At 54.8% G+C, this 13,571-nt stretch overlaps 1 protein-coding gene across 1 annotated transcript; it reads left to right on the top strand.

The window, feature by feature from the left end:
* Window positions 1-7,339: 7,339 nt before the first annotated feature.
* Window positions 7,340-13,514, top strand: LOC104547214 (FERM domain-containing protein 5; the record flags this gene model as incomplete). The annotated part of the gene is made up of 8 exons (XM_010192813.1): window positions 7,340-7,444; window positions 7,736-7,778; window positions 8,084-8,162; window positions 10,089-10,186; window positions 11,529-11,652; window positions 12,511-12,598; window positions 13,130-13,218; window positions 13,451-13,514. Coding segments are annotated over 8 exons (690 nt in total), but the record flags the coding sequence as incomplete, so codon positions are not given.
* Window positions 13,515-13,571: the final 57 nt, after the last annotated feature.

The following is a 13,571-nucleotide window of genomic DNA, read 5'->3' as shown; positions in this document are numbered from 1 at the left end:
GGAGCGTTTCAGCTGTGCCCCCCTCTTGGTGCAGATCATTTACCCCTCCAAACAGCTCCGTTCCCTCTTCACAATCACCTCCGGGGAGGGTTCGCCGTCCCGCAGTCCAGCGGCATCCGTGGCTATTAAAAAAGAGGAGACGTCGTCTTTATTAACATTCAGTGAGCGCCCGGTGTCTCCGAGGACAGAGATCCTGCCATCGCTGGGTAAATCAGAGTTCATTATCATGTTAATCTGTCTGATTACGGCCTCCCAGAAGGGCTCCACATATGGTCATTTCTGTAGCAAAATAAGATCTGTTTTCCCTTAATCACAGGCTTTGCGCCGTCGCTTCCTTCCCTGACGATCTTTATTCTTGCGGTGCCATTCGGGGAGATTTAAATATTAATTGCTTTTGAACCTGCGTGCGGCTTTGCTTCCGAATCGGGGGGTTTTGAAGTCGCCCTTGTGTTGGGATTTGGGATTTGCGGGTGGTTTTCGTTGTTTTCCTTTAGTCCCGCAGCTGCAGGGCTCCTGGGGGGGTTGGTTTGGGGTGCCTGGGGGGGTTGTGCTGGTCCCATCACGGCCGGGATGCTGGGGATGCAGGAAGAGCTCGGCCGGGCTGCGGCATCACTGGGAGTTTGGGTACCTCTCATCCCTGTGCTTCTTCCCGTGCCTCACTTGGCTTTCACGAAAAGTGAATTTTTTATGAACCGTTTATACTCTTCTCCCTTTTCTCCCATGAGCTTTTTGCTGCAGAGAGCTCCTGGGCAGGAGCAAGGCCAGGAAAAACCCAGGTACCGCGTTTTCTGCCTGCAAATCACCGCACAGATCCTCACCTCTCTTGTTTTATTTCATTCTCCATGGCTGTGTGCAGTGGCCTTGACCACAAAGCGCAGAGCTGCTTGGACCCAGAGATTCCCCATAGGACCCTGCAAAGCCCCATCCACCCTTTGGGGGCTTGGCACCCATCGCTAATGCAATTTTAATTCCTATGTGCTACGATCAGCATGAAAAATCACCTTGTGTATGAGTGAGCAGGGCTCGCTTTCGGAAAGGCAACATCACCACCAGGTGATGGCTGTGCACGTGTTCATCAGCCGCTAAATAATAATTACCTGAATTAGGAAACCAGAAACGCTGATGGAAAAAGAGCGCTGGGTTAAACAGGAGCACGCTGTGGTGAAAGGAGGCTCATAGGACAAGTTCTTTGAACAACGCGTGCGGGTTCAGTGCATCACTGCTGCGGGTTTCGTGGATGCAGTGGAGAGATGCACTATCGCAGGTTGAAAGCAGGACTGTGGTATTGCAACCACAGGAGAGTCACTGAGTGCACTATTCCAGCCCACAGGCAATCGCGGAGCACACTGCCGCAGCTCACAAGCAATCCGAAATACCCCACGTGTGTCAGTCACCTGCGACTGCAGACAGAGGCTGCCAAATGCTCATTTCCCTCTGGGTGAGGGCTCTCCCTGAGCTCCCTTGAGCGCATGGGGCCGCGCCAGGCTTGCGTGGATGGAAGGAAAGTGACTCTGAGTTATCGGAAATGCCAGTTGGGGTTTATGGAGAGAGGTTTTCTGTGCCTCTAAATCACTGACTTGTAAAGGCTGAATTTACTTCGGAAAAGTTACTGGGTGGCAGTGAGTGGTAAAATGTAAGGCATTGCATCCTCAGTCATTGGGATGTGATGTATGGGTTGTAATGCTTGGATGTATGGATCACGATGTATGGATGTATGGGGTCATGACGTGTGGGTTGTAATGCTTGGATGTATGGGTCATGATGCATGGGTCGTGATATATGGGTCTCTAGCAAGGGCGTATGGACTGAGGGCTGCTCTGTGCATCCCCTGCGATGGGGTCGCATCACTGCAAGTCAACACCAAAACCCCCAATTTCTTGTCCTAAATGAGCCAGGGTAGCAGGTTCCTCACCAAATGAGATGTCAGTGGCTTGGGTAAATCCCTGATTATGATTTAGGACTTTAAAAAGTGCTGAACTGCTGTCCCAAAGTGGATTCTCTCTGAAAACGGGGATGTAAGCAGAAATATCAGCTGAAGTTCAGCGCTGGAGAGCTGGGAAGGACCTTTCACATGCGCCAGCGTGTCTTAGGTTTTTAAAGACCTGTGGGTTTATTAAAATGAGGAATGGATCATCTGGAGTTTAAGGCTCCAGGGCACCTTCATTAGGACCTCTCCTTCTCCATCAGCTGGGGATGAGCTCCCCGGATGAGGCAGCAACGGCTGTGTCAGCTGGGAGGAGGGATTACGGACAATGGGGCGTTAATGCCGCAATGCACACGCTATAAATATGACAGGATTACATTCGGGTGCTGTGTGAAACCCCCACTCCTCACCGAGTCCCCTTGGGTGGGCAGGGTGGGCTTCGGCAGTGAATCCTGGGGGGCTGCGGTTTCAGGGGGTTTCTCACCCCTCCATCCAAATGAATACAAAACACAAAGTTTGCTCAGTGGTGGTAACGTGTGGGGCAGCAGAACGGTGGGTGAGGCTCTCCAGGGGTACCAACCATTGAGGGAAGCGAGAGGGTCACCCCCATTAACGTCCCCATTTCCAGTGGCCGGGACGTCCATGGGATGGATAATTCCATTGGATAATTCTGGCTTTCACTGCCCCAGCTTCTGCCTCTGAGTGACCCAAACTGAAACCCTTGATCCCTGCAACCAGGGCTGCCCAAAACTGACCCCAGTGTCTGACCAGCTCTGTTCACACTAAATCAATGCTCAGGCTGTGCAGAAATGCACTTTCCTGAACAGAAATCTGGATCTGTGACTTTATCCCAGCGAAAACAGGACAAGGTCCCCTTGGTAACCCCTTGGGGACACTCGGCTGGCATCAGTGGGGACCCCTGAAGAGGGGCTCCTCCTGCCCCCTGCAAGCCCCTCTTTGGGGGCCCATAGACACAGAGGGGTCCCTGCAGGTAACGCACCCCCCCCGCGGCTCGAGTGCTCCGCTCCAGGCATCACCACGGATTTCTGAGCTGCTTCTTCCCCGTCTGGAAATGAGCATTTTGGGGTATTTGTGCCCCTGTCCCGCAGCTCGGATGAGACGCCGGCTGATGCAGGGGCTCAGGGCTGTCAGTCTGCAGGAATTCTCCCGCCTGCAAAGCCAACGTTAACTCTGTCCACGGGATCACGCACCCCGGGCTCGCGCGGCGCGGTGCCGAATTTTGCAAAATTGAGGCATTGAAACCACGCTATTGCCATCAAATTGCTCGCGAAAATCTCCTCGTGTCGGCAGCGGGAGCGCGTGGGCCTTTGATCTCGGCCGGCTCAGATGTTGCTGCCCAAGAGACTTAAGCTTAAACTTCACTTTGTAAAATAGACTTCTCCTGACAGTTTCCTTTAAGAAATAATCTTCCCCTAAGCTGAGGCAGCGGGGAGGGGTGGCCGGCCCCTCAAGGAGATTTCCAAACCCAGCAGCTCAGAAAGGAGCCGCTTTCGGCCGCTGCTATTTCTTCCCTAAATCCTGGGCTTAATCTGCTGCACAGCCTGGGGGGTCGAGCGTCGCTGCCGCTCCAAACTTGTGCCTGGTTGGGTGGGATGTGGAGGGCTCTGAGCCCCCTTTCTGCCCTGAGCCACTGCCGGTGCTGGGTGCAATGGAGGGGAGGTGGCCAATAGGGATGGAAATGCAGAATTAGGGTAGGGGAGGGAAGTTTGGACTCCCCCAAACACCCAGGCAGGACCTTCCCAGGACCCCTGCAGGGTCAGAAGCCGTGAGGTTTTTTGGGGGATGCCTATGATGCTCAAGCGAGGATGTGGTGCCCAGCTCTCACCTCCTCCCTGCAAGAGCCATGGTTGGGGTTTCCCACCAGACACCGTTGTGCTGGCCCCATCCCCATTGGCAGGACCCGGCTGTGGGAAGGGGTCGGTTGTGCTCAGCATCATTGTCCAAACTGCCCTTGCTGCTCCTGGATGTCATGGCTTGGGTGGCAGTGGTGCTTGGGCTGGTTTGGCCTCGGTGCTGTGCCATACCCAAATAAGAAGCTGGAGTGAAACAAAACCATTGGTGCACGTGGTGAATGGGTTAAAAATTGGCTGTGCTACCCGTCCCCACAAGCGAGGCTTTGGGACAGACCCGGGTCTCATCCTGCGGTGCAAGTCTGTCCCTTGCCATGAGTTCATTGCTCCAGAGCACACGGCCATGGTGCTGGGGAGCTGCCGCGCTCGGCTCCTGCCCCATTCATCTGCAGATCAGCTGCTATTTTTACATATACATATATATTTTTTTTTAGCTGTGGCTGACCCTAATTTTGCCTGAGAAGCTTAGAAAAGCTGAGGATGCGGGGTTAGTTTAATCTTCTTAAAGTTTAAAAAATGGGATGCTTCTGTTTGATAGCGCTGGCGGCTCCCATCTCCCTGCAGGAGCCGCGTCTCCACTTCACCACGTGTCGTGCAAACGCCTTCGTGGTGATGGGTTTTGGTGATGGTGATGGGTTTCGGTGATGGTGATGGGTTTTGGTGATGGTGATGGGTTTCGGTGATGGTGATGGGTTTTGGTGATGGTGATGGGTTTCGGTGATGGTGATGGGTTTTGGTGATGGTGATGGGTTTCGGTGATGGTGATGGGTTTCGGTGATGGGTTTTGGTGATGGTGATGGGTTTCGGCACTCTACACTTTTTGGAATCTCCACAGCCACCGATGCTCAGCATGGTGAGGCACTCGCAGGCTCCCAAATCCCGCTGGTCCCCAAATCCATCCCCAAAACCTGCCCAAAGGAGCTCACCTGCTCTGCAGCAGACCCGTGGGGCTGGGATTTGGGCCACGTCGCTGTCTCAATCAACAGGAGCCCAGGTAAAATTAGGGACTGCAAAGCATCCTCCACCTTACAAGCCAGCTTAATTGGAATTAATGAAGATAACACCCACAGCGACCGGCCGTGTCTGGACACGATGCTGTGCCTGCCGGCAGCTCCTCAGGTTTTTCTGTGTTACAGAGGTTTCAGATGCAGAAAAGCCATTGCCAACCATCAGCACTGGGCAGCAAACGCCCGGTGTGCGGCGTTCCCGGTGTGCGAGCGCGGGTACCGGTGGTGGGCTCCGGTTGTACCCAAGCAGGGCGACCTCAGAACCCTGTTCGCCTCAGTTCGGATGGGAGTCTTACTTTATAAGAACATGTAGAGATCAAACCGTCGAATATTTGAGTGGTGTTATGCAAGAGACAGCGCTTTTAAGTTGTGATTTGTAGAGACAGTCCGGATAATTTCCTGAAAGACATCCTCGTAATGATTAATTTAGAATATGTTTAATTTAGAATATGCTTAATTCAAGTCGGAGAGATCAAAGGGAAAGCTTTTCCCCCTGTAATGCCGTTTGCGGTTCACACTTTTGCTGTATTCCTCGGGACCGGGGGTGTCTGAGGTGTCCTTGGTGCCGTTCCTCTGGGTTCAAACTGCATAGAATTATTATATATATATTTATTATAGTCGCTCTCAGTGGGCCGTTACCATTATTAATTTCAATTAAGCAGGGTTATAAGGTGGAGGCTGCTTTGCGGTCCCTGATTTTGCCTCTGCTCACGTTATGGCACGGGCTGGCAGCAAATAAACCCGGTTTTTGTTCCCGTTTCCCACTGACTGCAGGAGGAGGTTGGCGCACGGGGGCTGGAGGGGGGTTTGGTACCTCACGCGATGCTGCTGCAGTTTCTTCTCGAGCGCCGCGGTGCTGCTTCGGTCCTCGTTGAGATAAATGAGTGGTATTTAACGAGAGAGCAGCGACTTGCTCGGGGAAGGGGTTTGCACGCTGGCAGGGTTTGTTATTCCTCCCCATCCGTGCCCTTGCTCCTGTGCTGGGGTGCGTGGCAGTGACGGATGCTGTGCGCAGAGCCCCAGCTGCCCTGTTAATAACGCCCCATCTGAGCCCTGCTTTTCCAAGATCCACATCTAAATCCGTGTTTGGGCCCATACACGAGCGCCCTGGTTTTCTGCACGGGGGTGCAAGGGGCTGGGGGGTGCTGGGGGCCTGGGAATTGCCTCTGGGGACAAATTCTGGGGTTCCGGTCCTTGTGCTGTGCAGAAGGGGCTGTGGATGAGTCCAGCAGGCAGGGATGGCAGCCGAAATATGAATTTGGATATCTGAGTATGGAAATGGGAAATGTTCCGTTTTGGGCCCCAAAAAGGACATTGAGGGGCTGGAGCGTGGGCAGAGAAAGGCAAGGGAGCTGGGGAGGGGTCTGGAGCAGCCGAACGATGGGGAGCAGTTGAATTGGGGGGTTCAACTGGAGCAGAGGAGCTGAGGGGAGACCTTATCCCCTCTGCAGCTCCTGAAAGGAGGGGGTGGCGAGGGGCTACCCCAAAAAACAAGTGATGGGATGAGAGGAAATGGCCTCAAGTTGTGCCAGGGGAGGGTGAGGTTGGATGTTGGGATGTTCACATCGGGTGCAGCCAGTGCCGTTTGTAAATAGAATATATAGTACAAAAATACATAAAGTGCTGGGTTTGGTCCCAGATCCGGCACAGACTGAGAGGTCCCTGCAAGAGGGGATCCGCTGAGCAGGGTCCTGGAGTTATCGGGGTGTAGCTGGGTTCTCACAAGCAAAAAGCTGTGGGGATCAATTATAAATTGGAGGGGAAATTTTGGAGTAGTTAAACTGCTGTGGTGCAAAGGGGTCCATGCACAGCGTTGCATGGCTGCACCCTTGGCCGGGGTGAAGCCCGTTGTGGGTAAATCGGCTCTCATGGGGATGCTCCAGGGCTCTTGGGGTGCGATTCTGGAGAGCAAAGGAAGCGTTGGACCCAAAGAGCCTTGGTGTAACTCCTGGTTCACCCGAATTCAGTGTGTGCTTGAGTCTGCGCAGCTCCAGAAGTGACGTTATTGGTAATTTTGAGGTGTATCAGGTTTTCTACCTTTAACAGTTCAAAACTCCCCATAGGAATGTGCTGAAGCCAGAGCTGGTGGTGCCCTGTGCCTGCAGCAAAACCCCGCTGCTCTGCCTGAAAACGTGGGGCGGGCAAAGAGACCCCAAAATCCACAGCTACCCCCGAAGCCTGGCTGCGACTGGAGCTGTGGGGTGGTCCCCGGGTGCAGATTTGTTGTCCAAAAACATGTGGGTTTTGGCCAAAATTGTGGTCTCTGTGGAGCCCTAGGAAACCTCAGCATCCCACCCGGCGCCAGCTGCAGGTCCCTGGATGGGGACGGGGATGGGGACCGGTGAGTTATGGGGTGCTGCCCCTTGGGTGGGATGGGCGATGCTTTCCAAGCTGAAGCTCTCACAGGTGGGACAGGGGGGGAGATGTTGGGATTTGCACCATCCCTGGGGTCACCTGAGGGGTTTGGGACCCTTCACCCACCCCCTGTACCCCATCTCCTCATCTCTGCTTGGTAACGGGGCTGCTTCGTCCTGCAGAGAGATGCCAAGGGCCAGTACCTGTTCGACCTCCTGTGCCACCACCTGAACCTGCTGGAGAAGGACTATTTCGGCATCCGCTTCGTGGACCCCGACAAGCAGAGGGTGAGAGCCAGAGCCCCCTGTGGGGTTTGGGGCAGACTGGTCCCTGCTGGGAACCGGGGTGTGAGGCCGTGGCTGCAATAAAATTCGGTTTGGGCAGTGATGAGTGATGCTCCCTGCCCCTGCTGCAGGGTGAAGGGGCTATGGGCACCCTGACAGCATCATCGCTTTTCCCTCGTGAGCATTTACTAAAACACTCCAAAACCATGTGGATGTGGCACCTGGGGACGTGGTTGGGTGGTCACGGTGGGGTTGGGTACCGAGATGCTTTAATTGCCGCCTTTGTCGTTGCAGCATTGGCTGGAGTTCACCAAGTCGGTTGTGAAGCAGATGAGGGGTGAGTGTTGCTGCCAGCGCAGACACATTTGGGACCTGTTTCTGTTTTCTCCAGTGCTGCCCCTCTGGGGTCAACTCCCAGCAAAACTCCCCCTAAAAAAAAACCCAAAACCCCATTTTATCCACAAAGCTGAGTGGAGAGCAGGATCCTCCTCCACTGGTGCCACTGCCTTGGCCAGGGAATATTGGGATGTGTTTGGGGTAATGGGGGGCAAGTGAGACCCCAGCCCTGAGGTGGTGATTTGGGAGGACCATGGGGACAGCCCCTGCTGTTCAGTGATGGCAGCGTCGCTCTTCTCGCCGCAGCCCAGCCGCCCTTCACCATGTGCTTCCGTGTGAAGTTCTACCCCACCGACCCCGCAGCGCTGAAGGAGGAGATCACCAGGTGAGGATGGGGAGATCAGTGGGTAAAGATGGGGAGATCACCAGGTGAGAATGGGGAGATCATTGGGTAAAGGCAGGGAGATCACCAGGTAAAGGTGGGGAGATCACCAGGTGAGGATGAGGATGGGGTGTCGGTGTGGTGGGAGAGGACAGTGGGGAATTGGCCGAGGCAGGACCGTGCTCCACCGAGCTTCGTTGTACAGGCAAGGGGAGCCAAGAGCCTTTAGATTTCCAGACCAACCTGAGCATTTCTGGGGCAAAAAGCGTGGAAATTGGAGATCCCCACCCAGGCTTTGTGAGCCTGTGGAGCTGCGGTGCGTGGGGTTAACCCCCAGCCAGCTCCAGGCTGTGCCCAGTCACCAAACCCATGTTTCCAGGCCAAATTGCCCCCAGCACGGCCCTGCTCACCACTGCTCACATCGCAGCTCGGGTACCACATCCCAGCGCAGAACCCACGTGTACCCCTCCCTGCAGCTCCCCCAAATCCCCGCACAGCAGGCGCAGTGATGCGGGGGGACGAGCAGCGCTTTGGCATCCCCAGCCCTGGAGAAGGGACCCCCCCTTACCTGCCCAAACAGGGACAAAATGCACAGACCCCGCTCTGCTGCATGTTCCCAATTAAGAGCCGGGGTCCGTGCTGCGCCTGTCGAGAGTTAAGCAGGCTTTACCAAGAGCTAAATATACCCTGGGATTTAATTCCTGGGGTTTTCGGTCTATTCCTGCAGGAGGGGGTGTCTGAGCTAACGCAGCCTTTGCAGAATACCCGGGCTCAGCAAAACTCCGGCTGTGCATTAATAAATGTGTTTGTGCTGGGCAGACCAGGGAGAGGGAGGAGAGGGGGGTCCCAAAAACCCTTCTGGAGTTCGTGTTCCCCACCATAGTGCACAAAACTGAGGAAAGCTTTGCTCATGATTCACAGGAGGACCCAAAACCCAAAACTAGAAACCCCTTTAAGGTGCTGTTTGGAGGCCTGAGGAGCTTTTGGGTTTTCGGGTCTGACCTTAGACGGGAGGTGCAGAGGAAGGCGTTGTGAGGAGCCCTGCGCACGTTTGCTGGGCGATTTATGAGTGCATGGTTGGGATTGATCTGGTTTTTGGTATAGGCACATTTTAGAGGACCCAGAGAGGTGCCCAGGACGAGTTTCACATGGGTACATCCCCTCTTTTGCCTAAATGGCATTTATTTAGGTATTACTTATTTATTCTGCATGTTTTGCCTTCACCCCCAGCAGCCCCACATTCACCTTCCCCCGGACCCGCACACTTCAGTATCGGGATTTCTCTTTAATGTGTTTTATCTGTGAAAATTAGAGGGTTTACCTCCTGGTAAATACGGATTTGAGTAACGGAGCACGACTGCGATATTGCTGAGTGCAAGTCTGGTTATTTCAAACCCATTTCTGAGCCCTCCGGTTTCCATCCTGCTCCTTCCCTCTGTCGCTCACGCTTTGCCGTCAAAAGGTTTTCCCAAACGCGTGGCCACGTGATTCAGCCCAAACTGTTCCTTGGGCTTAAATTTATTCAGCCGTGTCGTTTATTCAGAGATGTAATTCATTCAGACATGTAATTTTCCACCATATTTTGTCTTTTCACTCAGTTTTGGTGCATGGGGGTAGAGATGGGTGAGCACAAGAGGCAGCTGTGGGTGATGCTGGCATCACTGGTGAGCACGGAGGGGGGTGATGGGGGCGATGCAGAGACCTGGGAGGGTGCAGAAATTTGGGGAAGGAGAAAAACCCCACTACGGGGTAATGGGAGGTGCAGATCCGCGCCCCGGTGATCAGCACGCGTTGGCTCCCGTAATGCCTGGGAAATGGGCGGCTCGGAGAGAGGTGTTAGTACCCACATCTGGTGGCAGACATTGCACACCTAAATTGCCCGTTCAGGTAATTAAGCTCCGCTAACGAACGGGCTCTCTCCTGCCGCAGGTATCTGGTCTTCCTGCAGATCAAGCGGGACCTGTACCACGGCCGCCTGCTCTGCAAGACGTCGGACGCGGCGCTGTTGGCCGCTTACATCCTCCAAGGTGAGGCCTTCGGACAGGAGAAATCTGCTGTTCCTGACGGGAGATGATGGTGTCATTTCACACACAGCGGCTCGCTGCGCCTCCAACACCAGTGTCCCCAGTGCGTCCAGTTGTGACCCCGGGACCTGCGCCCCAGCAACCAAAAAGGCCAAATTTCAGCTCCGAAGCACTTCTGAGTTATTTCGCTACACCGGTGTGGTTCCCCCCTTGTAGAGTTTTTAGCTGGAGTCATGAAAATTAACGTAACGTCTGCATTTTGCTCAGGGCGAATTAAATGGGAGCGAGGTCCTTTCGTCCCCAGGGGTGGGAGCTGCCCAAATTAACTGCAAATCCCAGAGGGACCCCAGCCACGGAGCTGGGCCTGGGGCGCTGCTGCTTTTCTCAGTGTCCCTTTGCCGATTTCCCACTAATTGCAGCTTTTTGAGGCGCTGAGCAAGCAGAATTTGCTCTGCTCTGGTCCTGGGGTGGGTATGGGGGTACCCTGGGGGCTGCCATCGCCCCAGCCCCCTGTGGGTCCCAGGATCTCCTGCTAAATTGCATGGGGAATTGAGGAATTGGGGACAGCGACCCTCTGCTGCGTGATCCCCGAGCAAACGGTGATGTTAAATGGGCACAGGTAATGCCTTTAACGGGAGCGCCCTGGTTCTGCAGGGATGGGTTGGGTTTGTGCTGGGGCTGGTACTGGTAACACACCAGGGTTTACGTTTTTCAAGGTCTGTTTTTCACTCTTTCACCTTCCCCTGTGTTCAAAGTCTCTTTTGGGGTTTTTTTTTCCCCATCTCTCGAGCGAAAGCCCGGGATTTCTGGGGACAGGGGACCCAGGATGGATGCTCCAAGCGGATCAATAAAGACGTGTCTGTCCCATAAATGTCACACTCGCTATAAACGGAGTTTTTTGGGGTGACTCTTCTTCCTTTCAGCCCCTTCTTTTCCCATCCCTCCTCGTCCAGCCTGAATCCCATCTCAGTTCCTGACGCTCACCCCCTCCTTGTCGCCTTTTTGTTGCTGTATGGCCATGACTGCTGTTTGTGAGCTGAGAGCTGTGATCGCTTTAGTGTGGGTGTTCCTGTTCTTGCCGTAGCTCATCACTATTATTTTAATCGTTTTATTTTACATTATTTTAATTATTAATTAGTCTTTATCTCAACTGATGAGTTCTTTACTCTCCCGATTCTCTCCCCCACCCCATTGGGAAGGGGAAGAGCGAACGCCATGTGCGGTGCTCAGCCTCTTGCGGGGTGGGAGCAGCGATCCCGGGGTGCCCCAAACCCTGACCCCGTGCCCGGTCACTGCCGGGATGGGGACGGGCGCCGTGGTCCTGATCCCCTCTGTGTCCCCACAGCCGAGATTGGGGACTACGACCCGGGGAAGCACCCCGAGGGCTACAGCTCCAAGTTCCAGTTCTTCCCCAAGCACTCGGAGAAGCTGGAGAGGAAAATCGCCGAGATCCATAAGTCGGAGCTGAGGTACGGTTGGAGCATCGGCTGCCATCGGGATCACTGATGCTCAACTGATTTTTATCCCCGTCTGGGATTTTTGGGCGCTCGCTGCTCTGCTCTGTCGGACCCAGGGGTGCTCTGGGCAGAGTTGGTGATGGCAAAAATGCAGAATAGGCTGCGGGGAAGGGAGGTGTTGGGTGGTGCAAAGGCATCACCACAAACCGCCCTGCGAGAGGAGCGGCCGCGTCCCCAAACCTCCCCTCCCTGAGGGGGATGTGGCTGAGCGGCTCAGGATGAGCCACAGAAAAGTGCAGAGAAATGCAGAAATACACCCAAAATGTGGTGATCGGGTCCTGAGGCAAATTCAGCCCAAATCAGGGGTACCCAAGGGGTCTCTCCTGCTCCTGGCTCAGCCCAAGGGGTCCCTGGTGGTACCCGGTGGGATGGGGACAGTGACCACCCCCCATCGATTCCCCCTGTGTGCTGGGGCTGCTGCCTCCTGCCCGTTACATCCCCCTTTCCTCCCCCCTGAAGAAATTCCTAAGGAAATAGGAAACCCAGCCCAAAATGCTGCAGATGCTCCCGAATTTGGGTGCTGCTGGTCCAGGGGATCGGGCTGGGGTTTGGTGCTGGTCTCCAGCTGCAGACCTGCTGTGTTAATGGGTGTACTGGGAGCCTGGGGTTGGGCTAATGGGTGTACTGGGAGCCTGGACTTGGGCTAATGGGTGTACTGGGAAACCTGGGATTGGGCTACTGAACATACTGGGAGCCTGGGCTTGTGCTAATGGGTGTACTGGGAGGCTGCTGGCTCTGGTCACCCCAAGGCTGACTCCCACCATCACATTTCCCACGGAATATCCCCTTTTCCCCCTTTTTTCCCCGCAGTGGGCAGACTCCAGCCACTTCAGAGCTGAATTTCCTCAGGAAAGCGCAGACTCTGGAGACCTACGGGGTCGACCCGCACCCTTGCAAGGTAAAACGCATCTTGCAAAGCCCTTCCAGGGGGTGTTTAGGGAGGACAGAAAGCTGCAAAAGGCAGTGGACGGTCATTTGCTGCTAAAAACACGTGGTTTTGGAGGCAGGAACAAGGTCGGTAGCGTGTCCGGAGCATTAATCTGCCTGAGACAGGCTCTGCCTCTGCCCAGTAATCCACTTTTCTGTTAGAAATGCGTTTTATTGGATGCAGCTGTGGTTGCGTTGGGTGCTCTCTGCTCCCCGATAATCCCATCGCGTGCAGATGGGTGCGGGATGCGAAGCAGATGGAGAATTTTGGGTCTCCCCGGGGCTTTTTACGAAATTACACCACACAATTGCAGTGAATGTACCTGGCCTGTACCCGGCTCGTCACAGTTTTCACCAAATTTGGGAAAAACCCCAAAGATTTGTACCCCAGAACTGGGAAGATTTTGGGCACAGGACGCCCCGTGCCATGGTTTTCCCTGAGAGAAAACATGTTCCTATTTATTCCTTGGGATTAACCCGAGCAATCGGTGTTTTCCTCCAGGACGTGTCGGGGAACGCGGCGTTTTTGGCCTTCACCCCCTTCGGTTTCGTGGTTCTGCAGGGGAACAAGCGCGTGCACTTCATCAAGTGGTGAGCTCCCCCGGCACCGCTCAACGGGGCCCTGCTCGCTTCCTTGCCCCCAAATTCCTTATTTGCCCACACCAACCTGGGGTGCCCCACAGATGGGAAATGAGGGCTGGGAGCTGCGCCGCTGCCACCCCCACGGCCCCAGTTTGTGACCAGCAGCTCCCAGTAAGCGCCATGGCCGTGAGCTGGGGAGCGTTGGGCGCAGCCTCTCACCCCTCTGTCCGTGTCCTTGCAGGAACGAGGTGACCAAAATGAAATTCGAGGGGAAGACTTTCTACCTGTACGTGAGCCAGAAGGAGGTGAGCGCCGTCCCCTTCCCGCGGCTCGGGGTGGTCTCTGGTGTCACCCTGCGCGGA

This window comes from Mesitornis unicolor, unplaced genomic scaffold (assembly GCF_000695765.1).
Source record: "Mesitornis unicolor isolate BGI_N332 unplaced genomic scaffold, ASM69576v1 scaffold9939, whole genome shotgun sequence".
Taxonomy (NCBI): Eukaryota; Metazoa; Chordata; class Aves; order Mesitornithiformes; family Mesitornithidae; genus Mesitornis; species Mesitornis unicolor.
This window is presented reverse-complemented; position numbering and strand designations above follow the sequence as displayed.